Source organism: Macaca thibetana, chromosome 15 (assembly GCF_024542745.1).
Source record: "Macaca thibetana thibetana isolate TM-01 chromosome 15, ASM2454274v1, whole genome shotgun sequence".
Classification (NCBI taxonomy): Eukaryota; Metazoa; Chordata; class Mammalia; order Primates; family Cercopithecidae; genus Macaca; species Macaca thibetana.
The window spans coordinates 18,280,707-18,308,039 of NC_065592.1; the positions used below are offsets into that span (position 1 = coordinate 18,280,707).

At 43.8% G+C, this 27,333-nt stretch overlaps 2 protein-coding genes across 2 annotated transcripts in view; both read left to right on the top strand.

Annotated features, from left to right (window-relative positions):
• The window catches only part of GGTA1 (glycoprotein alpha-galactosyltransferase 1 (inactive)), a 28,666-nt gene extending 13,063 nt beyond the window's left edge, over positions 1–15,603 (top strand). Inside the window, 4 exon segments of the mRNA XM_050761899.1 lie at positions 972–1,011; positions 1,013–1,087; positions 8,645–8,785; positions 13,584–15,603. Coding sequence (XP_050617856.1) covers positions 972–1,011; positions 1,013–1,087; positions 8,645–8,785; positions 13,584–14,277 — 950 coding nt within the window. The 3' untranslated portion in view covers positions 14,278–15,603.
• Positions 1–27,333, top strand: part of STOM (stomatin) — a 296,176-nt gene that overhangs the window by 180,817 nt on the left and 88,026 nt on the right. The window lies entirely within an intron of this gene.

Here is a 27,333-nt window from a genome sequence, read left to right on the forward strand (position 1 = left end):
TGGTTTCATGTTCACGACCTTCTCAGTCACTCATCTTTCTTGCTTATTGAAATTATATGAAGAATATTTTGTGAGTGGGACTAGGACATTTAAGGGTTGGTTTTGTTTTTGAGACAGGGTCTCGCTGTCACTCAGGCTGGAGTGCAGTGGTGCAAACATAGCTCACTGCAGCTTCAAACTCCTGGGCTCAAGTGATTCTCCTGCCTCAGCCTCCCGAGTAGCCAGACTATAGGCATGCAGTACCACACCCAGATAAATACGTTTTTTGTTTTGTTTTGTTTTGTTTTGTTTCAGTTAACTTGGGGGCTGAGGCTTGGGCTGAAGTTTATTTTTTTATTTATTTTTTTGAGATGGAGTTTCTCTCTTGTTGCCCAGGCTGGAGTGCAATGGCGTGGTCTCGGCTCCCTGCAACCTCCACCTCCTGGCTTCAAGTGATCCTCCTGCCTCAGCCTCCCAAGTAGCTGGGATTACAGGTGCCCACCACCACATCTGGCTAACTTTTGTATTTTTAGTAGAGACAGGGTTTCACCATGTTGGCCATGCTGGTCTCGATCTCCTGACAGGTGCTCCGTCCACCTTGGCCTTCCAAATTGCTGAGATTATAAGCGTGAGCCACCATGCCTGGCCTGGGCTGAAGTTTAGATTGCAGAAAAGACAATCATAAACTAAAATGTTCTTAGAGGAATTGTCTTATCAAGTTTCCCTCACCCCACTGAAATAACCTGATGGTTGCTGGGTCATTACGTTGCTAATTGCACTGACTTGGAAGGGTAATGAGGTGAGTACTACATCTTTTCATCAAAAATATGTCTTTGTGAATAAACGCTTAGTGCCTAGAGCCTTCTTCTGGTCCCTTCACTTAATGCATGCATAATCTGCCTTGGACCATATTTCCACAAGATATTCACCAGTTCTCTGACCACCGCAGTCACCTTCCCTGCCTTACCTGGTTTACTTTCCCTTTGTACTTAGGATCCACAATCATCAACAAGAGGAAGAAGACATAGACAAAAAAGAGGAAGAGAGGAGACCAAAGAAAGGAAGATGACACAACAGAGCCTCGGCTATGGGACTGATTTAATCCAAAGTAAGAAAAGCGGCGTCACTCCCTGTGCAGCAAATTCATGGCCCTGCAGGAGGTGGTGTGGCAGTGGAGGCAACAGTGCCGTTGAGAACATTCCTGATTTGGGAGAAAGACCCTTAGCACATTAGACCTTTAACAGTAGACATAGGTGTATGTGCATCTCTTTGATTGTGATGTAAAGTATATTTCTCACTGTGAGTTATGGTCAAAAACACTGTGCTAGGCATTGTGTTAGGGAAAGGAGACAGGAGAAATCAATCAACATGGTTATATTTGAGAAGTTCATGGTTTTATAGGGGTTGTTACTGTAAAACTAGTATTTGCCTAGATTGGTAGGAGGCAGGATCAACTGGAAGGATGTGGTCCTGGGAGTGAGGAGATGGGAGCTGTCCAGGGTGACTTTGAGACCTGAGAGACTGGTGGGTGGTGGTACCATTGGCCAGAAAGGGGACTGGAGGAGGAGACACAGGCCTCAGAGCTGGGGGATGTGGGGACCTCCATTAGGAACACATGTGGATGCAGGTGCTTATGGGACATCTGGACAGAGTCACAGGGTGCTCCTGAGCTTGGCAGATGGTATGTGCTGGAGATGTGCAGTGAGGTATCATCAGAGTAATCAGGAGAGAATGGCATCATTTTTTTAAAAAATTTAAATTTTTAATTTTTATTCATTTTGAGACAGGGTCTTGCTCTGTTACCCAGGCTGTAGCCCAGTGGTGCAATCGTGGCTCACTGCAGCCTTGACCTTCCAGGCTTAGCCTCCTGAGTAAGGAGGCTTGGTGTGTGCCACCACGGCTAGCTCATTTTTAATTCTTTTGTAGAGACAGGGTCTTACTATGTTGTCCAGGCTGCTCTTGAACTCCTGGGCTTAAGTGATCCTCCCGCCTTGGCCTCCTAAAGTGCTGGGATTACAGGTGTGAGCCACCATGCCCAGCCTGAAAATAGCACCTATCCCATTGTGAAGGATCTTGGGCTCTGGAAAGACTGAATGTGTTCTGGCAAATTCTCTCATTGTTTGGGGATAGAGGATCCATGCCAGTGGGGAGGGATGGGACTTTTAGCTTCCCATATGTCATTTGATGATCTGCACAACAGGGTAGGCATCTCTGAAATGCTAAACCACTCATAGAAACGTGAGAAGATGGAAACATTGTTGCTTTGATAAAGCCCCTTAGATGGGGCATTGAGACTCCCCCAGGGGCAGGCTAGATGGGCCAGAGATGGTCCCTAAAGGCCCTTCTAAGGAGAATAGGGCAATTTTACTGTGGCACTTGTGCTTTGCTGAGCAGAACTTGGGAGGTGGGGCTGGGGCTGAATGACTGGGGGCAGAGAGGTGGGACAGACCACAGTCACCAGCTTTCACCCTCTCCACTCTTCCCCTTGCATGGCTTTGTCTCCAAATGAGTAGGGAGCAGATATTTGTTTTTAATTTGTCATTTATTTATTTATTTATTTATTTATTTATTTATTTATTTGAGACAGGGTCTCACTCTGCCACCAGGCTGGAGTGCAGTGGCACAATCATGGTTCACTGTAGCCTCCACCTCCTAGGCTCAAGCAATCCTCCCGCCTCAGCCTTCCAAGCCGCTGGGACCACAGGCATGCACCACCATGCCTGGCTAATTTTTGTATTTTTTGTAGAGACGGGGTCTTGCCATGCTGCCCAGGCTGGTCTTGAACCCCTGGTCTCAAGCGATCCCCTGCCTCAGCCTCCCAAAGTGCTAGGATTACAGGCATGAGCCTCCGCTCCTGGACACAAGCAGATTATTGAAAGAACGTTGGTTTGAAGTGGCACCAAATGTAAGTCTTCTCAGGGCACCTGAGTCTATTTCTTGTGTAAATGAATGATTGGATGAAGGAATGCATGAACAAATAAATATACTTTGTATAAATGTATCCTTTTCGGCTCACGCCTGTAATCCTAGCACTTGAGAGGCCGAGACAGGTGGATTGCCTGAGCTCAGGAGTTCAAGACCAGCCTGCACAACATGGTGAAAGTCTCTACTGCAAAACAAAAAATCAGCCGGGAGTGGTTGCGGGCGTCTGTAATCTCAGCTACTCTGGAGGCTGAGGCACAAGAATTGCTTGAACCCAGGAGGCAGAGGTTGCAGTGAGTCAAGATCATGCCACTGTACTCCAACCTGGGCAACAAAGCGAAACTCTGTCTCAAAAAAAAAAAAAAAAAAGAAGTATCCTTTTCTGTAAACTACCTAAAACCACAGTATATCGTGCATATTTCCATATAAAGGTCACTTTGCTTCGATGACACCACATCCTCATTTGTAACTGTCTCCCAAGAGGGGCAGCTCCCTCTTCCCAACTGTCAGAGATTAGAGTTTATGGGAGCTAAGTCCAGCATCCTCTTCTCTGTTCTTTAGACACCATTTTCCAATGGGCTCTCATAATTTTCATGGCATTAGGTGCCACTAGTGAGATTAGATACCATCCCATATTTAAATGTTTAGCCCAGATGTTGCCTTCGAGCTGTGACTTGTGTCTACCTGCTTGCCTGACATCTCTGCATGTCTCACATGGCCAGAACGGATTTCTCAATTCCACCCCACCCTTGCTCTCCTCACTTCCCGTCCCAGTAAATGGCTCAAGACACATAGTCTGGGAGACCTTTTCCTCTGTCTACCTCACGGTCTAATTCATTAGCATGTTCTGTCAATTCCTTCTCCAAAATCCTTTCCACTTCATTCCCTTCTCTCCACTCCACAGCTGTCATGCCCTCCCTGTTCATGTTGCCATCAGCTTTTCTCTGCATCCTTGTCTAGCCAGCCTGCTGTTGCTTAGAGGGAATTCAGTCAATAATGAGTTGTGTTGGACACAGTGGCTCGTGCCTGTAATTCCAGCACTTTGGGAGGCTGAGGCGGGAGGATCGCTTGTGTCTGGAAGTTCAAGACTAGCCTGGGCAACTTAGTGAAACCCTGTCTCTACAACAAAATAAAAAATTAGCTAGATGCAGTGGCGCATGCCTCTAGTCCCAGCCACTCAGGAGGCTAAGGTGGGAGGATCACCTGTATTCCACATCTTTTTTTAACCTACTCCATGATTCATAGATTTTTAACACTTCCAGCTGGGCATGGTGGCTCATGCCTATAATCCCAGCACTTTGGGAGGCCGAGGTGGGTGGATCACCTGAGGTCGGGAGTTCGAGACCAGCCTGACCAACATGCAAAACCCAGTCTCTACTAAAAATACAAAATTAGCCAGGTGTGGTGACCCATACCTGTGATCCCAGCTACTCAGGAGGCTGAGGCAGGAGAATCACTTGAACCCGTGAGGCAGAGGTTGCAGTGAGCTGAGATCACGCTATTGCATTCCAGCCTGGGCAACAAGAGTGAAACTCCATCTGAAAAAAAAAATAGAATTTTAACTCTTCCTCTACCCACTCCTTGGGTACCAAAATGTACCATAAATAAATACATAAAATTTAAAAGCTGCCGATAACCTAGGGAGGTGCGTGCTTTGGTTAGGGGGCCCTTTTATTTTGGGGGAAGCTTTTGTGGAACTCCACACACTGGCATCACACCGTTGCATGCCCTATGTGGAAGGAAAGCATCTGAGCAGTTCTTTCCTGGCACTTTTTTCTCTCTTTTTAGTGCCTCATCTTTGTGATCTTGGACTTCTCTGACAGTTGACATTGTCAAAGACTAGCTTTTCACATGTGTGAGCTGCCCTCCATCACTTCTTTTTTGGGGGGTTTTGTGGATTTTGATGACTAAGACTCCTTGATGCAGCGGTTCATCCAGAAAGCTGATCTTGATCTCATTCTCCCTCCTTCCCCTTCTCCCCAGCTGCCTGCATTTTCAGGCTGCTGTGTGGCTTTGTAGTCAGGGTCACTGACTTGCTGGAATTGTCAGTGGAATCAAATAATTAACAGCTGGGAAATAGAATATTTTAATTTTTAATGTTGCTACTTTTTCTTCCTGCTTGAAGGAATCCAAGTAACTAAACTGGACTCTGGTTTTCTGACTCAGTCCTTCTAGAAGACCTGGACTGAGTGATCATGTAGTTGAGGTGTGTGTAGCAGGCGGACTACCTGCTGGGACTGCGAGATTCTCAAGGGGAAGGACTGGGTCTCATTTATCCCATCTCAGTGCTTAGCAGGATGACCTGGTATAGAGCAGGGAACTGGGAAATGTGGATCGAGGGATCAGGCACCCCAGTTGGGTCCTTTATGTAAATTAAATGGCAAAAGGCTCCATTCCCTTCTCCTTCTTTCCTACCCTCCACTTTATCTGCAAAATGGGAATGATGAGAGCACCCACTTCGCAGAGTGGTCATGGAGATCAAATGAGAGAATAAAAGTCAAGCACTTAGCCCCTGGTGCATAATAAGTTTTAAATAAGTATACCTTTTCCTCCTTTTCCTTTTTTAAAAATAATATTACCAAATGTCCAGCTTATACACAGTTATAAGACTTAGCTAGCGGGCTAGGTTAGAACTACTAAAAGATCTTTGACAAGCTAAAACTAAGATGCAATTAATGAGATGAAATGAACAAGATAGTTTTAAGTTCAGAAATGGTTACAGAAGTATAAGATAGCTGTGTGGGTGGTTTTCGGTTTTTGGTTTTTGGTTTGCAATCTCATCATTCAACAAAGCTGGGAGTTTTATAGAACTAAAAGCACCATGTAAGCTACTAAAAACAACAACAAAAAAGGCTCATCATTTCTCAGTGTGAATTGACAAAAATGCCAATGCAAATAAAAATAATTATTTTTTATTTTATTTTGTTTGTTTATTTATTTATTTATTTCGAGATGGAGTTTCACTCTTGTTACCCTGGCTGGAGTGCAATGGCATGATCTTGGCTCACTGCAACCTCCGCCTCCTGGGTTCAAGCAATTCTCCTGCCTCAGCCTCCCAAGTAGCTGGGATTACAGGTGTGCACTACCATGCCTGGCTAATTTTGTATTTTTTTAGTAGAGACAGGGTTTCACCATGTTGGCTAGGCTGGTCTTGAACTCCTGATCTCAAGTGATCCACCTGCCTTGGTCTCCTAAAGTGCTGGGATTACAGGCATAAGCCACTGCACCCGACTTATTTTTTATTTTTTTTTATTTTTTTTTTATTTTTTTATTTTTTTTTTTTTTGAGACGGAGTCTCGACTTATTTTTTAAATGGAAATAGTGTTACCTTTAGATCTGGACAAACCTGGGCTTTAACCCCAACTCATCAGCAGAGGAATGAAAGGTCATATAAGAAATAGTGTACATGGTGGCTCAGCTCAGAGCATGGTCTCCAGAGTCAGATGATCTTGTTTAAATCCCAGCTTTAACCCCTACTAGCTGTGCAACCTCAGGCAAGTTATTTGACTTCTCTGTGCTAGCTTCTTCATTGATAAAATGGGAATCAAAATAGCACCTACCTCAGAAGGGTGAGCCCTTTGCACGGTGCCTGGTCGCAAAGGAATTGCTCAGTGTGTGTTAGCTGGTATCATTAGTGACCAGCTGCTTGGCCTTTGACAAGATAATAAGCTGCTCTGAGACTTGGTTTTCTTACCTGGACCATGGACAGGACACATTGCAGGGCTGTTGCAGAGACTAAATGAGAAAGTGTACGTGATGGGTGCCTGGCACAGGTTGGTGCAGAGGGCATAGTAGCTTCTTTCATGATTGAAGGAAACCAAGGGCAACTGTGTCCTCCATGCAGCAGGCATACCTGGGGTGCTGAGGGCAGAGCTAAGTCTTAGAGTTTGAGACTCTGGACAAGACGAGTCAAACCAGGAGAGCACCCTGAAAGTGTTTCCCCTGTCTGCCATCTGGACCAACCTGGGGCAATTTCAGCATTGGGGGCGAAATGTAGGAAACAGGTCACTTCGAGCTGTGATGGAATCTGGGAGGCAGACCAGATGTGATGCCTGGGGATGGGGTGGGAGGGCAGAGTCAGCTCAAGAACTGTAGGTGCAGCATTGGTGGACAAGGGACAGGAGGCCTGAGAGGAGAGCTACTGAGGCTCCTCTTCCACTCTGAGGCTGGGGTGAGGCAGGGGAAGACCCAGCTGCACTCACCAGCCTCGCTGTGGGAAAAACCCAACTTTGCTGATGGGTGGGGGGCTTCTGTGAAAATCCAGGCCTCCACTGGCCGTGCTGGCCTGAGGTATTTGCTAACCTCACCTTTGTCAGGTGAGGCCCTGACAGCCTCACCAGGGCCACGGCAGTGCAGCCAGCAGGGATCACCAGGACTTTGCCCCACTCACTCACCTTCCTGAGGTTGAACCAAGATGCTGCCCACAGTGAATCCAGCAATACAAGCAAATGCCAAGCAGGGTGCCAGGCCCATATTGGGGTTGAATCTAAATGAGCCTGTGCCAGTCTCTGCTTCCCAACAGGGAAAATGCAGCCACCTCCCGAGCCAAAAGGGAGTCAAAGCCTCCCCCTGCCTGGAGCTCCACCCTCACACTGGGGCCCCCTCTGCTCTGTGCTTTCTGCATTTACCCTTCAGGGCTTCAGGGTTTTGGGCTTTGTCATAGCTTCCTGCCTTTGTGTTGACCTTGCCAAGTCCCGTTCAAGCTCTCTGAGCACAGCAAAGCGCCCTCCCTCTCCTCTCGCCCCTTTTGTGTGCCTAGCAAAGAGGCTCCTGGTCTAAGGAGAAGGTCCTTGCCGGAGCGTTGGGCTCCAGTCTTGGCCTTGCTGGGCCTCTATCAAGTACGTTCCTTTCTGGTGCCTTCGTCTCCTTGTTTGTAAAGTGAGCAGTAACATCAGAATCCCTTTAATCTGGGGCCCTTTTTGGCCAATGACCAGGTTCTCACGCAGGTATCCCTCCTGGCAAAAGGCAAATGGAAACAGCTTTTTCTCTTTCGAATCTAATGTCACTCTCTCATCCGCCTGTATCAAGGCTTAGGATCTCCTTAGGCTCAGATGACATCCACAGGAATAAATAACACCCAAAGTTGCTACTGGTAGCTTAGGAAGGAGTTGGGAAAGTAGGGAAAGGGATTTAGAAGTAGGAAGAGAACAAAGAAAGTAGAAGAGGAAAGAAGGTATGAGATGTAGAGATAAGAGCCTTATAAGGGACCCCCAAAACAGCCCTCAGAAGGCTGGGCGCAGTGACTCATGCCTATAATCCTGGCATTTTGGGAGGCTGAGGCTGGTGGATCACCTGAGGTCAGGAGTTCAAGAGCAGCCTGGCCAACATGGTGAAACCCCATCTCTACTAAAAATACAAAAATTAGCCAGGCGTGTTGGGATATGCTTATAATCCCAGCTACTTGGGAGGCTGAGGCAGGAGGATCACTTGCACCTGGGAGGCGGAGACTGCAGTGAGCCAAGATCCAGCCACTGCACTCCAGCCTGGGTGACAGAGGGAGATCTCTCTCTCAAAAAAAAAGATAGCCCTCAGATGCACCTGAGCCAAAGCCTCCTCTTCCTCACCCAGAAGATGCTACCCCTGCAAATGGCACACCTCCCAGTCAAGTGTTTGGCGTTAAGCTACAGTCAGGATTCAAGGACAGTCCCTGCAGATCATAGCTGACCCCCCTTTTCCTTGGATAGTCTCTGCCCCACAATGGCAAAGCTGCCCTGACTCAGGGAACTCTCTGTTTTATCACCAGGAAACGCCCAGAGGTGGTGAGAGTGACCAGATGGAAGGCACCGGTTGTGTGGAAAGGCACTTACAACAAAGCCATCCTAGGAAATTATTATGCCAAACAGAAAATTACGGTGGGATTGATGGCTTTTGCTATTGGAAGTGGGTGTCACTGATGAAACTGTCCTTGACTATTTCTTGTTCCACTGTCAAGACATTTTTGTGGAGACTCCTGAACTGATGGAGGCCAGCCATGATTTTTTGATTTATTAGATAGAAGAATGTTTTCATGGAACTGTTTTAGTCTCCTTTCTGCTGAGGCCCTAAAATGCTGAGAACAAAATAATAGTAGGTAAGTCCACTCATTCCTACCTCAAAATGAGGGTCTTGGGTTGCAGGAACACATGTCTGTTCCACCCACCAAGCCCAGGGTCAACAGCGTACCCACAACCACCTCCTCCCTGACCACCATGGCTTCCTTTAAAAATTCCACAAGTGCTAGCTGCTAGACAGCCCAGAGTGCATCATTCTTTCTCCTATGCTCTACAGCCCAGGACCAACTACAGAGAGATTTATAGCAAGTTCTAGGTGCAGCGTGACCTAAGCACAGTGGCTTTCCACGCTGGAGCACAGCTGACCACTCTTCCATGAGTTCCTCAGATCACTTCTACTTTTTCTCTCATGGGGGATTTGGCCCTAGAAGTTTTGCTGGTCAGAGCTTGCTCTTCCAAAGGTTGGATATGTTCCAGTTTCAGCTCCCTTGTTCAGAACATATGATGCAGAAAAACTACAATCATTCTTTCTTGAAAGTTCTAGCTCTAGGCCAGGTGCGGGCTCACGCCTGTAATCCCAGCACTTTGGGAGGCCGAGGTGGATGGATCACAAGGTCAGGAGATCGAGACCATCCTGACTAACACAGTGAAACCCCGTCTCTACTAAAAATACAAAAAATTAGCTGGCAGAGGTGGCGGGCGCCTATAGTCCCAGCTACTCAGGAGGCTGAGGCAGGAGAATGGCATGAACCCGGGAGACGGAGCTTGCAGTGAGCCGAGATCTGGCCACTGCACTCCAGCCTGGGTGACACGGAGAGACTCCGTCTCAAAAAAAAGAAAAAAAAAAAGTTCTAGCTCTAATATTAGTTATTGAAGATAATCCATTTTGCTTTTTTTGGAGAATTTTCCTTTTTTTTTTTTCCAAAATAAAACTGAAAGTCCAATTTTCCTATTTTTTTTTTCTGCCCTCTGGGCCTTTCCCTCTGTATCTCTTCTGAAGAAGCTTCATGGAAAGTTGATTCTTTGCCTTGTATAAAGAGAGTTGAAGGCTTAGGTTGATTTGAGCTTTGCCAAGATGGGGCTTAAAGAGAGCTCCGTAAAGATCTGATAGTTCTCCAGAGATAACCTTCCCCAACCCAGAGCCCAGCAGCTGTTACTGTTCTGTCATTCACAATACCAATCAAGTTCTAATGTCACTGAATGTGCGGATCCTAGGGACCTATGTGGTCTCTCTAGCAGAGAAAGGTGACTGTGGAGTTTTGACATGTTTACTAGAAGAATCTGTACTCATATAGGTTGGGAGCCACCTAATTAGATTAGGTGAGCCACCCAGCTCACCGAATCCTTTGGCACAAAAGGGGCTAACCCAGCCACGTTGCAGATTGATTTGATCCTGGTGTTTCCAAAAAGAACAGAACATTGCCCAGTGCCCCACAACGGCTTCAGCCATCCAATTCCAGCTCTGCAGAACTAAACTGTAAATCACACATCCTGGTGAAAGCACTCTGCCCTCAGCTCTGAGACAAGAGAGGACTGCTTGTACTCAGCAGCAATAGATTTCTACAAGTGGATTTTGACTTTTAGGAGGTGTAATGTTTGGTTTGTTTTCAAGCAACAATGCATGGAGCCAACTGCAATGCTTTAATCTCTTAACAATGTAAAACCTCACAATGACTCTCCCCTGTACTTAACTCTACCCCACCCTACCCCAGTATTGTTTCCCAAGCTTCAGAGCACAATACATTTTTCTTGAAGTCCCAGAATACTGAAGGATTTCCTGGCCACTACCCACAGAGCCACACTGAAGTCCTTTTTTATATTCCTCAGATGTATTTTCTCCATTTAAAGAATCAGTACTATAAACCCTTGGATTACCACATGCCAACATTAAAAGCGCATTTTATTTTGGTAACAAAGAAAGGGAATCCAAGCAGCAACAAAAAGCGAAAAGAAGTGCCAGTCATTATTACTCACAAAACACCATGATTGGCCAGAAGTGTGATCAGCACATTAAATTCAATCCACATGAGTTTAGGGTTTGGTTAAGTTGTATGAAACCATCTGGCTTATTCTTCCTCTTCCTGGTAATCTCCATAGCATAGCTTCACAAATAGTCCATAGCTTGGGCTTACAGAAGACTCCAATAAAATGTTTTTTTTTATTTTATTTTTTTTTTTTTTTTTTTTTTTTTTTTTTTTTTGAGACGGAGTCTCGCTCTGTCGCCCAGGCTGGAGTGCAGTGGCCGGATCTCAGCTCACTGCAAGCTCCGCCTCCCGGGTTCACGCCATTCTCCTGCCTCAGCCTCCTCAGTAGCTGGGACTACAGGCGTCCGCCACCCCCCCTGGCTAGTTTTTTGTATTTTTTTTTGGTAGAGACGGGGTTTCACCGTGTTAGCCAGGATGGTCTCGATTTCCTGACCTCATGATCCGCCTGTCTGGCCTCCCAAAGTGCTGGGATTACAGGCTTGAGCCACCGTGCCTGGCCTTTTTTTTTTTTTTTGAGATGGAGTCTTGCTCTGTTGCCCAGGCTGGAGTGCAGTGGCACCATCTCAGCTCACTACAACCTCTGCCTCCCTGGTTCCAGCAATTCTCCTGCCTTAGCCTCCCAAGCAGCTGGGACTACAGGCATGTGCCACCATGCCCAGATAATTTTGGTATTTTTAGTAGAGACCAGGTTTCACCATATTGGCCAGGCTGGTCTTAAACTCCTGACCTTGTGATCCACCTGCCTTGGCCTCCCAAAGTGCTGGGATTACAGGCGTGAGCCACCTTGCCCAGCAATGGGGGACAGCGTGCAATGTTTTTCAAAGGAATAGATAGTTAAAATACCACTAAATACCTACTAGAATGGCCAAAATTGAAAACACTGACAACACCAAATGCTGACAAGGATGTAGAGCAACAGGAACACTTATTCATTGCTGGTAGGAATGCAAAATGGTACAGCCACTTTGGAAGACAATTTGGCAGTTTCTTACAGAACTAAATATACTCTTACCATACGATCCAGCAATCGTGCTCCTTGGTATTCACCCAAGTGAGTTAAAAACTTATGTCTACACAAAAACCTGCACATGGATATTTACAGAAGCTTTATTTCATAATTACCAAAACATGAAAGCAACCAAGATGTCCTTTGGTAGGTGAATAGAAAAATGAACTAAGCCACATCCAGGTAATGGAATATTATTCTGTGCTAAAAAGAAATGAGCTATCAAGTCATGAAAGATATAAAAGAACCTTAAATGCATCTTACTAAGTAAAAGAAGCCACGCTGAAAAGGCTACATGCTGTATGCTTATATGACGTTCTGGAAAACGTAAAACTATGGAGACAGTAAAAAGGTCAGTGATTGTTTGGGGTTGTTCGGGGAGGGAAGGATTAATAAGCAAAGCTCAGATAATTTTTAGGGCAGTGATGATATTTTGTATGATACTACAATGGTGGATACATGTCATTATACTTTTGTTAAACCCTTAGAATGTACCACACCAAGAGTGAACCCTAATGTAAACTATGGATGTTGGGTGATAGTGATATATGTCTGTGTAGCTTCATTGATCGTAAAAAATGCACCACTCTGGGGCAAGGATGTTGATAGTGGGGGGATGGGGGCTGTGCAAATGTGGGAGCAGGAGGTATATGGGAATTCCGTACTTTTGGCCCAATTTTTTGTGAACCTAAAACTTCTCTAAACAACATAGTCCTTTTTTCTTTTTTTTATTTTTTAAATTTTTTTATCTTCTCTTTTCATCTATGTTTACTCAGCCACCAAACGTGGCTTACTGCTAACATAGTCCTTTTTTTAAGATAAAGAAAAAGTAGTTAAAATAAGGTTAAATCAGAAGTTGCTCATTCTAGTATTTGGATGGACTAGTATTTTGGATGATGGTGTGTGGACAATGGGTTGGTGTTTTAGGTGACTAGTGGGAGGCTCATAGGATGACTATGTAACATGAAAGCAGATCTAGATCTCATAACTCATTCTCTGTATCACACAGGACAAAGGAGTTCCGCTGTTTGGGCTTAATGCATCCCCATTGGATCCAAGGGTCACATCACCCTTGTACCTGGTCTGGCAGTAGCAACATTGGGGTTTATGTTAGGGTTTTTGAATTGAGCTCAAGAACAAGTACCCCCTTTGACTGTCCAAAGTCTGAACCAATTGGTAAATTGGACAAAGGGGTAAGGAAGGCAGAGAGCGGTAAATATCACCCTCATTATAGTTAAAGCTCATATTGGAGAATGTGGCTTATATCTGCAGGCCCTGTGCCTCCTAAATATTCAACCCCCAGAGTTAGAAAGACTTGAGCATCCAGGCACCTACAGGCCTCTGGATGTGAAAATAGATCCTGTACTAAGCTTCCTGCAAAACCCAGAGCAGTTGAGAACACATGCTCTCTTGGACTGGCTGGTTCCCAAAAGCCAGAGGAGAGGAAGGATAGGGTAGTGCATGTCTAGTTCTAGCTGCTCTTCCAAAATTGGCAGTCAGGTCAGTCATTCCAGCTTCCCACGGACTGAGTGACTGAATGGTGGAGAGTAGCCAGGGGCATTACACTAACATGAAAACATACCCGGTGTGGGAAGAAATCATTCTTCTACTAACTATAAAATACAGACATGATTATAACAACATGTGATTTCTTTCAGGAATCCCAAAGGTTAAATGTTTTGCTTTTCTTCTTTGTTTCAGATATATTGAGCATTACTTGGAAGAGTTCATAACACCTGCTAATAGGTACTTCAAGGTCGGCCACAAAGTCATATTTTACATCATAGTGGATGATGTCTCCAAGGTGCTGTTTATAGAGCTGGGTCCTCTGCATTCCTTAAAAGTGTTTGAGGTCAAGCCAGAGAAGAGGTGGCAACACATCAGCATGATGCCTGTGAAGATCATCAGGGAGCACATCTTGGCTCACATCCAACACGAGGTCGACTTCCTCTTCTGCATGGATGTAGACCAGGTCTTCCAAGACAATTTTGGGGTGAAGACCCTAGGCCAGTCAGTGGCTCAGCTACAGCCCTGGTGGTACAAGGCAGATCCTGATGACTTTACCTAGGAGAGGCAGAAAGAGTCAGCAGCATGCATTCCATTTGGCCAGGGGGATTTTTATTACCACACAGCCATTTTTGGAGGAACACCCATTTAGGTTCTCGACATCCCCCAGGAGTGCTTTAAGAGAATCCTCCTGGAAAAGAAAAATGACATAGAAGCTGAGTGGCATGATGAAAGCCACCTAAACCAGTATTTCCTTCTCAACAAACCCTCTAAAATCTTATCCCTAGAATACTGCTGGGATTATCATATCAGCCTGCCTTCAGATATTAAAACTGTCAAGCGGTCGTGGCAGACAAAAGAGTATAATTTGGTTAGAAATATCATCTGACTTCAAATTGTGCCAGTAGATTTCTGAATTTGAGAGAGGAGTATTCTGGCTACTTCCTCAGAAAAGTAACACTTAATTTTAAGTTAAAAAAAAATACTAATGAAACACCAACATGGCAAACACATACCATTCCTCCTTGTAACTTGAGGCTTTGTAATGTGGGAGAATGAATCTAGGGTAATCAGATGTAAATTCCCAGTGATTTCTTATCTATTTTGGGTTTGGGGGAAATACTATCAACTGAACCAAAAAGAACTTGTCATAGGCAAAGATAAAGCCAGAAACACTCTACACATGCCACATAACATCTGGAGAAAAGGGTGCTAAGGGAAGCGTTTGGCAGCAAGATATGATTGTAAGGGGTTGTCCCTTGAGTTCAATGCCTGCCTATTTCCAATGGATCTAAAACAACGTGAAGTTACTGTGCAGCAGAGCTCTCAGTAAAGACACCATTTGCCTTGGCAATCCTCAAAATGCTTCAATAGCAGATTGCTTCAGGCCATCTGTAGTCTGTCCTTTTCTCATCAGGATGTTGTTTGGCTTCTGTGCGAAAAATTGGTGGAGTGTCCTGGTAGATATTGAAACTAGGCCTCATATAGAAAAAATTAACACCAGGTGGCTCTGGATAGAGTCCCACCCTGCCTCGATAAGGACCCACCCTGATAGGGTCCCACCCTGCCAATTCCGGGAAACAACCTCATGGGGTCCCACCCTGCCAATTCCGGGGGTCCCACCCTGCCTCGAAGTTCCCGGAATCAACAACTCCAGGAAAAAACCTCATAAGGTCCTGCTCTAACCAATTAGCATAAGACACCTTGCTCAGGCCATAGCTAGACCCAATCATTTTGCGCCTTAAGCTTTGTTTGAATTTCGCGCCCTAAGCTGTGTTTGAACTTGTGTTTGCCTATATAAACAGCCTGTAACAAGCAGTCGGGGTCCCAGGGCCAACTTAGAGCTTGGGACCCTAGCGCGCTAGTAATAAATAACTCTCTGCTGTGAATCTTGTGTCGGTGATCCTTCGCGGCGACCCCTGCCCAGGAGGGAATCGACAGTTCGGTTCCAACAATATCATGGTGGTGCGTGATCAGAGTCCCAAGGAACCTGAATGAGCCAAGGTGCCCAGCATGAAGTCAAAACAAAGCCTTGACATGAGTTTGCATGAAATAGCAAACAGAGAGTGGAAGAGAGGAGCCGATCACTGTGGGGCAGTGCCACCCTGGGGGCACTTAGGGTATGGGGTTGGTGCTTAAATACATCACGGATCCAGGCACTGAATGGGAGGAAGTGTGAGTGATTTCCAGCCTCGTTGACCCTATGAATGACAAGCAGCGGGGACTTGAACGGAATATGTTTCTTGTGTTGCCTAAGTGGTATTCAGTCTACCAGACTGCAACTTGCATCTTCTAATCCTCGGCAAAGAGATGTGGATGGTGTCAGAGAAGGCAAAGGCCTGCAGTGGATTGAAGAGGCTTGCAAGCAGTTCCGTTTCTAGGATGTGGGCTTCATCAGAGGACACTCAGTCATCAGCTGGTCTCACCACTTAGTTAGTCTAAACCTCAGGGTTCCTCAGCCCCTCATACCCCAACTTGGAGGGCTGAAATCCAGGAGTAGACTGCAGAAACAGCCCTCCTATCAAGTAACCTCTTGTTTTCTCCTGCTCCATCTGCACTGTGGAAGTGTAACAATTAGACATGCTTGGCAAAACGGTTAATTGATTTTGTAACAGAAGCATGAGCCATAACAATGGGAGATCTAGTTATCATGACTGAACAGTTTAACATTCAATTCCCTTCTCTAAGAGAAGCTGTGAAATCCTACATATTATTTAAAGTTAACCAAATCAATGTAAAGGAAGTTAGGAGGCAACATGTACATATGCACATATCTTTGTATTTTGCTTGTGTTCCAGTCTAGGTCATTTGTTTCTATTTTCAAGCAATTTATTTGAAAAGCCATTGCACTAGCCTGTTGTATACTGCAATGAGCTTCTTTTATAAAATGAAACTTAGATTTTTCTTGACCATTTCACTGTGCCTCCTACTTCATTTCTTGCCAAAAAGTCTGACATCCAACAAAACAAAACAAAACAAAAACTCTGAATTAGTGGGCTTTAAAAAGGAAAAAGTAGGGCTTTGAAAAAGGAAAAGTAGATCACACATCAGTTAAGACTCCTGCTTCTCTATTAGTCAGGTTGTCTTGGATTCAGTCTGGAGTAGTGAGAGTTTAAGGGTTTTTAAGTCCTGAACCAAAGAAATGATTTAGCCTGAAAGTTTAGAGCAAAGAACTCATGTTTACTTTTAAGTGAATTTCTTGATTTTTAAAAAAATTTTCATTAAAGTTTAAATCTCCAATGGACAAATTCATGATCTTGTTCATCGTTATTACTAAACTTTTTAAAAATGTTCCCAACTTACAATTAAATAAATTATTTTCTTAGTATATCCTGGTCTGGTCATGGATTGTGCATTTCCTCCCAAAGATATTCAAAATTGTCAATTAGAGAATTTTATGTTTTCAGACTCAGAAAAGTCCTCACGCAATTCTGAAAATGTGTCCACTATTACAAAAATAGAACAGACTTGGGATTCCCAAATTTTTGTTTGTTTTTGAGACAGGGTCTCACTCTGTCACCCACGCTGGAGTGCAGTGGTGTGATCATGGTTCACTGCAGCCCCAACCTCCTGGGCTCAAGTGATCCTCTCACCTCAGCCTCCTGAGTAGCTGGGACTACAGGCGCTGCCACTCCCCACTAATTAAGAAAAAAACTTTTTTATAGAAATGGGGTCTCACTATGTTGCCTAGGCTGGTCTCAAACTCCTGGGCTCAAGTGATCCTCCTGCCTTGGCCTCCCAAAATGCTGGGATTACAGGCGTAAGTCACCATGCCCAGCCAAGGGATTCTCCAACTTTTAAGCAACAAATATTTATATAGAGCTTTCCACAGCAATGCACTGAAATAATGAACTGCCAGTGAAAGAATCATTAGGGAAAGGCTTGCCCCTGAAGCCTAGGGTGGGGCATCAGGGCAGAGGAAGAAAACAATGCCATCACCATATCTGGGGATTATTAGTGCTGACGTCTGGGGAATATATCTGGTCAAGTGGGAAAAGTCTGGATTTCCAACAGGTGTACTTGTACTAAAAAATTTAAAGATGACCAGGCTAATTTAGTGAGATGCCCTGAATATACAACAGGGCATGATTACCTCATAGTAGAGAATTAATCTCATTTCATAAAAGAGGAAGATGAGGTCCAGAAGGGTTTTAGACTCAGAAAGGTCCTCATGTCCTTCTGAAAATGTGTCCACTATTACAAAAATAGAACGGACTTGGGATTCCCAGATTTTTGTTCGTTTTTGAGACAGGGTCTCACTCTGTCACCCATGCCGGAGTGTGGTGGTATAATCATGGCTCACTGCAGCCTCGACCTCCTGGGCTCAAGTGGTAAATTGTAGGTGACGGACGTGGGCTTCATCAGAGGACAGTCGGTCATCAGTTGGTCCCACCACTTAGCTAGTCTAAACCTCAGGGTTCCTCAGCCCATCATACCCTAACTTGGAGGGCTGACATCAAGGAGTAGACTGGAGAAATAGCCCTCCTATCAAGTAACCTTTTGTAAGTGGTAAGTGACTGAACTGAGGCTCAAAGCAGGGAAACTCACAAAGACAGATGTGCTGGCAGTGCATTCAGAGGGCCATGTTTCATATCATGGAAAGCGCAACTATATATCTTCCCAGGCCTCTACCATCTCCCACTTTTTATGCATTAAACCTACCCCAAATGCATTAATTAAGTTTAAAAGCATCATGTTAAAAAAAATCGGTTAGGCATGGTGGCTTAACCCCCGTAATCCCAACACATTGGGAGGCCAAGGCAGGTGGATTGTTTAACTCCAGGAGTTCGAAATCAGTCTGGCAACAGGGTGAAACCCCATCTCTATAAAAAAATACAAAAATTAGCCAGGTGTGGTGGTGTGTGCCTGTAGTCCTAGCTATTTAGGAGGTTGAGGTGGGAAGATCACTTGAACCCAGGAGGTAGAGGTTATGTGAGCCAAGATCGTGCCACCACACTCCAGCCTGGGCAACAGAGACCCTGTCTCAAAAAATAAAATATTGTTATCATTCTTATCTTTACATTATGCATGGAGGGCTGATGTAAGCACCACGGCCATGCACTGAGCAGTTACATCAGGGCAAGGCTTCAGGAGGTGTGATCAGGCAGAGGAGTAGGTGGAAGGAACGAACCATACTTCCTCCTTCCACTCCACCTCAAATCTGGGAACCACATTCAGCTAAAAGGGGAAAAATGTGTTCAAGGCCTGAAGGATTTCTCTTTGTCCCTCTTTGCTCTCTCTTAGCCAAAGCCACCACTGTTAGGAACTTCAACTATGGCAGTACTTACAAGCACTTATTTAATGTACTGTTTGTTAAATGTGCCTAATGTAAACAAATAACACTGGCACGATTGCATATTCACAAGCATGAAAAGTCATAGAAAGTGAATGTGTAACACACTACACATACCGTTTAAGGAAAGAAAAGAGTCAAGTAGGGATCCACTGGTGAATATCTGAGATTTGAAAGAGTGGCAATCCAGGATTTAAAACCGGGACTGTCTGCCTATAGATTGTCTTACTGTGCTCTTTCCACAGCTCCATACTTCTTTCTCACTCTGTTTTACACACACACACACACACACACACACATTTTAACCATCTTATTGTTGAAATTGGGAAAAACAAAGAAGTCAACATCAAAGCTCTCAATGCCTTTGTTAGGCATTAAAGAGAGGGGATTTAGGAGACCCCAAACTCTTTAAAGGTAAAATGTAAGTCTAAAATTGGAGAAGCAGGAACATGAAACCTGACTAGGTATGAGGCATAGGTAGTACCAGGGCTAAGGGAGTATGAAAGAAGGATGGCTCAGGGAGGTGGAAGAAGCCTCAGAGAATCTGACTCTGAACTGAGCTTTGAAAGGAGAGAAGGGGTCACTGTGAAGAGTGGATGGAATGAGGTTTCAGAGGGGGAAGCAGCAGGTCTGAAGCCCAGACTGCTGCAATAAGACCTTCAAGGAAACCAATAGGAATGGTGCTTTGGGACCGGATGAAATCACCCGGCAGAGCCTGTGTGAAAAGGGCTGGCTGACCACCCCACATTCACCCAGCATTTCTGGTGCTCTCTCTCCCTTCCCAGCAATCCCTGATCTCCCTCAGGAGTACTCCCTCAGCAAGTACTCTTGGCTAAATCAATCAATCAGGATTTTCCATTTCTCTGGTGACAACTATTGATTCAAGGGTGGGCAGGTGACCTAAAGTAGTCTAAACAAAGTGAATTTCAAGTCTTCCACTAGAAATTAGGACACACGTAATACTGGGGGCTGCTGGACAAGGGAAGTCCACCTTAGGATGAAACTGACAACAGGAAAGGAAGAGCAGAGACACTGAAGGAAACCCAGGCCCTGGTGACAACTTTGAGCCATTGAATCCAGCCTTCCCTAAGGTCTGCACTGTCTGTGGGCTTTTCAAATGCGTGGGCCAGTAAAGTCCCATGACTGTTTAAGCCAGCTGGAATTGGACTCTCTCTTACTTATAACTGGCAATATCTCCATTGAACCCCTCTAGGATTATTAGCTCCTTAAAGGCAGGGCCATAGTCCGCCGTTGCATCAGCTCTAGCACCTACTTCGGAAGTACATCACCTATTTCGGAAGTACTCCTTAACAAATATTTACTGAACAAATGAATGAATGCACCAACATTCATTCCGATCACGCATTGAAATGTTTTGCTTTAGTTGGAAGGTTTTACATTTTTTATTATAGGCTGTGTGTCCTATTAAAAAGCAAGTGTCTGGATATCTGGCACCTGGAACTTTTCCTCCTGTAGTATACAGTACGGGAACTCAGGAGTTGCAGCCTGGGCTGCAGGCTTAAGCTCCAACTTGGTGCCATAAGCTGGTGGGTTCAGTGCGACTTCAAGGTCAGCAATGTGTAGAATAAATTTGCTTCATCAGCATAGAGCAGTGGTTCTCAGCCTGGGAATCGCTCTCCTCTCCAACCCACGGGACATTTGGCAACGGCAATGTCTGGAGGTATTTTTGGTTGTCACAGTTGGTGGAGGGGTGGGTGCTATCTGCATACTGGGTAGAGGCCAGGAATGTTGCTAAACATCCTGGGCAACATGGCGAAACCCGTCTCTACACAAAATACAAAAAGAAAAAAAAATTAGCCGGGCGTGGTGGCTCAAGCCTGTAATCCCAGCACTTTGGGAGGCCGAGATGGGCGGATCACGAGCTCAGGAGATCGAGTCCATCCTGGCTAACACGGTGAAACCCCGTCTCTACTAAAAATACAAAAAACTAGCCGGGCGAAGTGGCGGGCGCCTGTAGTCCCAGCTACTTGGGAGGCTGAGGCAGGAGAATGGCGTGAACCCGGGAGGCGGAGGTTGCAGTGAGCCGAGATCGCGCCACTGCACTCCAGCCTGGGCGACAGAGCGAGACTCCGTCTCAAAAAAAAAAAAAAAAAAAAAAGAAAAAAAATTTAGCCAAGCATGGTGGCGTGTGCCTGTAGTCCCAGGTACTCAGGAGGCTGAGGTGAGAGGATCACGTGACCCCAGAGATTCAAGGCTGCAGTGAGCTATGATTGTACCACTGCTCTCCCACCTGGACAACAAAGTGAGACCCTGTCTTAAAAACAGAACAAAACAAAACCAGCCGAGCACGGTGGCTCCCGCCTGTAATCACAGCACTTTGGGAGGCCAAGGCGGATGGAGCACTTGAGGTCAGGAGTTCAAGACCAGTCTGGCCATCGTGGTGAAACTCTGTCTCTACTAAAAATACAAAAATTAGCCTGGTGTGGTGGTGGGCACCTATAATCTCAGCTACTCGGGAGGCTGAGGCAGGAGAATCACTTGAACCCAGGAGGCGGAGGTTGCAATGAGCTGAGATTGTGCCACCGCACTCACTCCAGCCTGGGCGACAGAGCGAGACTCCGTCTCCAAAATCAAAACAAAACAAAAAACCATCCTGCAACAAAGACTTATCTAGCTCAACATGTCATTAGTACCGAGGTTGAGAAACCCAGGTATAAAGTTTTCTTGGGCTTCATTAATAAACAAACATTAGGGACTAATAAGCATTACACTCGCCCATCTACACCTGGGAGTAGTCCCCTGATCTGCATCAAGAGCCCCTAACTCACCTCCTGGTTGTCCGCTAACATTCACAGCTTTAGAGAACACAGAAGTAGTTCTCTATACTGGACACAAGAGGGCAGGAATTCCCAAAGATAAGCCTGTTAACCTAAGTGACTGCAGTGATTAAAAATATTCTTTTCCGGAGCTGCTGAAGACTCTGCACATTTGTAGAAATAGATATTGATTTTGTATACAAATGAAAATGGCAATTAATACTTAAAGGATGTGGCTATAAAAAAAACAGCCTTATGGCCGGGCGCGGTGGCTCAAGCCTGTAATCCCAGCACTTTGGGAGGCCGAGGCGGGCGGATCACAAGGTCAGGAGATCGAGACCACAGTGAAACCCCGTCTCTACTAAAAATACAAAAAATTAGCCGGGCGCGGTGGCGGGCGCCTGTAGTCCCAGCTACTCAGGAGGCTGAGGCAGGAGAATGGCAGGAACCCGGGAGGCGGAGCTTGCAGTGAGCCGAGATCGCGCCACTGCACTCCAGCCTGGGCAACAGCGTGAGACTCCGTCTCAAAAAAAACAAAACAAAAAAAAAAAAACATCCTTATTAGTTAAAATAAATGAGTTTAACAATTAGTTAAAATAAGCCTTAGCTGTCTAAACTCCAAAAGAAATTTACTGGGAGACTACTGGAGAGTTCTGTGAATACAAGGGAGAATTGACAGGGAAGCAGTGGTGTGCTGAAGCCAGCTCGTACTGGCTTGTGAGAGTATATCATAGGCAATACTTCCCAACTCCCTGTTCAGTGACATCACTGTGACAGCTTGAAACAGGCCATGGTGGGAGTATTTACACCACAGGAGTCATCAAGCACTAGAAACCAGGGCTCCTTTTCCTTTCCTTAATTTCCTTCTTTCTTTCTTTTTTTTTAGAGTGTCACTTGTTAAAAATTTACCAGTATTATCACTGTAACCAGGCCATGAGTAAGAACCAGGAAAGCTTAGGGGTCTCTGCAAATGAAAATTGTGGACTCTCCCTAGAGGTCTGCCATTAATAGGACTCAATTCCAACTGTCTCCAGTCTCAGGGTTTCTTCCTTCAAAATTCTAAATTCCGAGGAAAGAAAACTTGAAAGTCACCATGCCCGGCTAAGATTTTTGTATTTTTAGAAGAGACAGGGTTTCACCATGTTGGCCAGGCTGGTTTTGAACTCCTGACCTCAAGTGATTCACCCATCTCAGCCTCCCAAAGTACTGGGATTACAGGCGTGAGGCATTGTGCCTGGCCTGTATCCTTGCTAATACCCTTCCTCTGTCCTCACTTGGCCCCCTGGAACAGCCACCATCAGGAACCCTGGTTTATCATTCTCTTGCTTTCTGTTTTAAAATATAAATTTATATCCTCTATATTCTGGGGGGAAATTCCATTTTTAATCTTTAGTTGTTTATAACTTTATAAAGAGGATATTACACTGCATGTAATTTTCAAGGGCCTATTTTTCTCCTTAATGTTAAATTGTGAAGATTCATCCAGAAAGTGTACATCATTGTAATTCATTTTGATGGCTGCATAATAATTGACTGTGGAAATACACCACAGTTTACTTATCCACGGCCTTGTTAATGAGCACTTCAATTGTTTCTAAGTTTTTGCTATTATAAACAGTGCTGCTATAAATATTCTTATCGATGGCTCTTTGGTTAGATGAGGAGCCCCTGAGTGGTAAAATATGTTAATATTTAACCTGTGAGATAGTGCCAACATTATTTTTCAAAGAAGACACATCAGTTTAAATTTTCACCAGCAAAGGAGAACTAATCCTGTTGATGTGCATGCTCTCAGACACTCTGTATTGCCAATAGAATGGGCAGAAAAATTTATCTCTTTGTAGCCGTTCGAATTTCTTTAATTACTAAAGCAGCGGAACATTTCTTCATGTGTTTGTTGGTCACACGTGCTTCCTCTTTAGTGAAATGTGTTCATATATTTTGCCCATTTCTGTTGAATTATTTGTGCTGTGTTGATTTATAGAATATATTATTGAGGCCGGGCACGGTGGCTCACACCTGTAATCCCAGCACTTTGGGAGGCCGAGGTAGGTGGATCACTTGAAGTCAGGAGTTTGAGACCAGCCTGCCCAAAACGGTGAAACCTGTCTCTACTAAAAATATAAAAATTAGCTGGGCATGGTGGCGCTTGCCTGTAATCCCAGCTGCTCAGGAGGCTGAGGCAGAAAAATCGTTTGAACCTGGGAGGCAGAGGTTGTAGTAAGCCGAGATCACACCACTGCTCTCCAGCCTGGGTGACAGAGAGAGTGAGACTTTGTCTCAAAAAAAAAAAAAAAAAAAAAAAAAAAGAATATATTATTGATACTAATCCTTTGCCAGCTGTATGTACCATAAATGTCTTCTCTCAATTATAAATAAAATAGCTGTCCAATATTTATCTGTGACCTCATCTTCAACTATTGTCTCCCTCACTCCACTCCAATCACACTGGCCTCCTTGATGTTCCTCAGATACGTGAAGCACGCTTCGCCTCAGGGCCTTTGCACCTTCTGTTCTTTCTGCACGAACCATTCATCCTCCAAATAGCAAAATGGTTCATTCTTTCACTTCCTTCAAGACTCCTCTCAAATGTTACTTTATCAGTGAAGCCTCCTCCACCCAACCTGTATAAAATGACACAAACTCCCATTCTCTTTCTCTCTTACCCAGTTTTATCTTTCTCCACCGTACTCATCAACATCTGACATACTATATATTTGTTTATTCATTTATTATCTGTCTCTCCTCACTAGAATGTGCCTAGAAAAGTGCCTAGACATAGTAGAGGCTCAATAGTTATAGAGTAAATAAATGCATGTAATCTCTTGTCTAATTGCAATGACAAGCACTCTCAGAACAATGAAATAGTGGTAGTAGCAGGTATTCTTTAATTGGAAAGCTTGTGTTTTACTATTAAGAATCATTATTAGCTTTTAATTTAAGATACATAGAGAAGAAATGAAATGACTTCTTTAATATGTGAGATATTAGGGAAGATGCTCATTGTCGGTTCTTATTAAAAGAAAAAACTACAGGCTTAAAGTAAATATGAAAGGATAAATGTCTCAGAACAGCCAAGGGAAGTGTGAAAAACAAGAAAGTTAAAGAGGATTTTGCCTTAACAAATATCAGAACATATTATAACACTACTGTAATCAAACCAACAAGGAATAGATTAGAGGAATAGTGAATACAAAATTAGGGCACAGTATATATGAAAATTAACATGTAACAATAGTATTTTTTAAATCGGTGAGAAAAGAATGGGTTAGTTAATAAATTACACTACTCGCACTACTGGCAATCCAAGTGGAAAAGAGTGGGCCTCCACCTTATGCCATATATAAAAATAAACTCCTGATGGATTTATTTAATGTTAATATTTATTGAATTTTATTTACTTAATAAATTTACTTAAGACTTAAATGTAGAAAATAAAACAATAAAAATTAAGTTACAAAATCTACAACATGCAAAATCTAGGTAAGGAGGAGATCTTAGAGTTTTTTGTTTATGTTGTTTTGTTTTGTTGTTGTTTGTTTTTTGAGATAGAGTCTTGCTCTGTTGCCCAGGCTTGAGTGCAGTGGCTCAATCTTGGCTCACTGCAACCTCCATCTCCCGGGTTCAAGTGATTCTCCTGCCTCAGCCTCCCGAGTAGCTGGGATTACAGGCATGCACCACCACGCCTAGCTAATTTTTGTATTTTTTTAGTAAAGATGGGGTTTCACCATGTTGGCCAGGCTGGTTTCAAACTCCTGACCTCAGGTGATCCACCCACCTCGGCCTCCCAAACTGCTGGGATTACAGGTGTGAGCCACTGCACCTGGCCTAATTTTTTAGGTTTTTTGTTTGTTTGTTTGTTTGTTTTTTGGTAGAGTCAGGATCTCCCTATGTTACTGAGGCTGGTCTTGAACTGCTGGCCTCAAGCAGTCCTCCCACCTCAGCCTCCCAAAGTGCTGGGATTACAGGTGTGAGGTACCAGGCCCAGCCAAGATCTTAATGCCAGAAACCTAATAGCTGTTTAAAAAGCTATATTTGAATACACAAAAATTTCTAAATTTTTATTTGCTTAAAAAATTAATATATAAGAAAACCACCTGGTTAGAAATTATTTGTAATACAAATGAAAGAGTAATTATCTAAATACAAGGCACTTACAAATTGCTGAGAAAAATTTAACAATGCAATAAAAAATATGAAACTCATAATAGACTAAATCAAGATGACTAAAAAGCTTATGAAAAGATGCTCAGGCCAGGCACGGTGGCTCACACCTGTAATCCCAGAACTTTGGGAGACTGAGGCAGGCAGATCACCTGAGGTCAAGAGTTCGAGACCAGCTTGGCCAACATGGTGAAATCCCCCTCTCTACTAAAAATACAAAAATTAGCTGGGCATGGTGGTGCGTGCTTGTAGTCCCAGCTTCCCAGGAGTCTAAGGTGGGAGAATTGCTTGAACCTGGGAGGCAGAGGCTGCAACGAGCTGAGATTGCACCACTGCACTCCAGCCTAGGTGAAAGAGCGAGACTCCATCCAAAAAAAAAAAAAGAAAAGAAATAAGAAAGAAAAGATGCTCAAATTCACTACAAATCAGATAGTTGCAAAATAATTTAATAACGAGCTGTTATTTATACCCATCAAACTGCAAAATGCTAGATCTAAAATTTTAAAAGGTAGGAAAAGTGCTGGTGGAAATGTGAAGTACTAGAGCATTTGAAAAATAACTGGGTAATATCTATTAAAAGTAAACAATACAATACATACACCCTTAGGCCCAGCAATCTCACTCCTGGGATTATCCAGTAAAATAACAGCACCAATACATAAAGACATAAGATTAAGAAAGTTTATTGCATTTATTTTCCTAGTGACAAAAATTCCAGAGATAAAATGAATGTCCATTAGTAAGGAAATGGCTAAACAAAGCGTCCACATCTTGGAATATTATGTAGCCATTAAAAATAATGAATAAGAACTATTTTAGATAACCTGGGGAGATTTCACAAAGTAGCATTGAGTGAGAAAAGCAGATACAGAAAAGTGTCTGTTATTTCATTATTGTAAAATAAGCAAGATTTTAAGTGACTGCATATATACACATGTATGTATATATGTATATATTTGTATTATACATGTTATCTATAGCATCACATAAATAATGCAAAAAAATGAAAGGTCACAAACTAGGCTACTAATAATGGTGATCCAGGCAGGAAGACAGGAGGTGAAGAAATTATATACTGATGGAACAGATGTGGGTAACAAATCCCCTGGACATTTTCTAGTACTATTCTATCAGTTTATGGTATAGTCCTCCTATATCACTTGTTTCTTTCTCCATTTAGATACATGCTCAGTTTCCTAGATCTAAATATAGGTCAATATAGCCTTGATTTACATGAGAAGACCCCACTCTTTCTCTAGATACACTTTTTGAACAAATTATACACTTCCACAATTATCATGAATCATATCTCATTAAATCTTAGTGATACCTTCTAGCATTGAAATTTCAAATTCATTTTAATACCTGTTATCTCTTTACCAAACATATGGATATCTTAGGTCATATATATTATTTCCCTCCTTTATGCTTCATTCTATATCATATCTATGATACTCCACAGTGTGGTACCATGAAACTTTAGCATTTTATCTGTATACTTTCTTTCTGGAAACTTTCATTGCAAATATTATACTTCATAATCAGATCACCTGTGTCCTGCTGAACATTATCTGCTCAGGCCTCATGGTGTTTTCTAACCTCCTCAGATACTGAATCTGTAGGGATATAAGAGAAACAACTCAAGTAATATGCAGTAACTTCAATTATGGTATTGTTTGCAGAGATTTCGGCAAGGTTTAGAGACTCAACA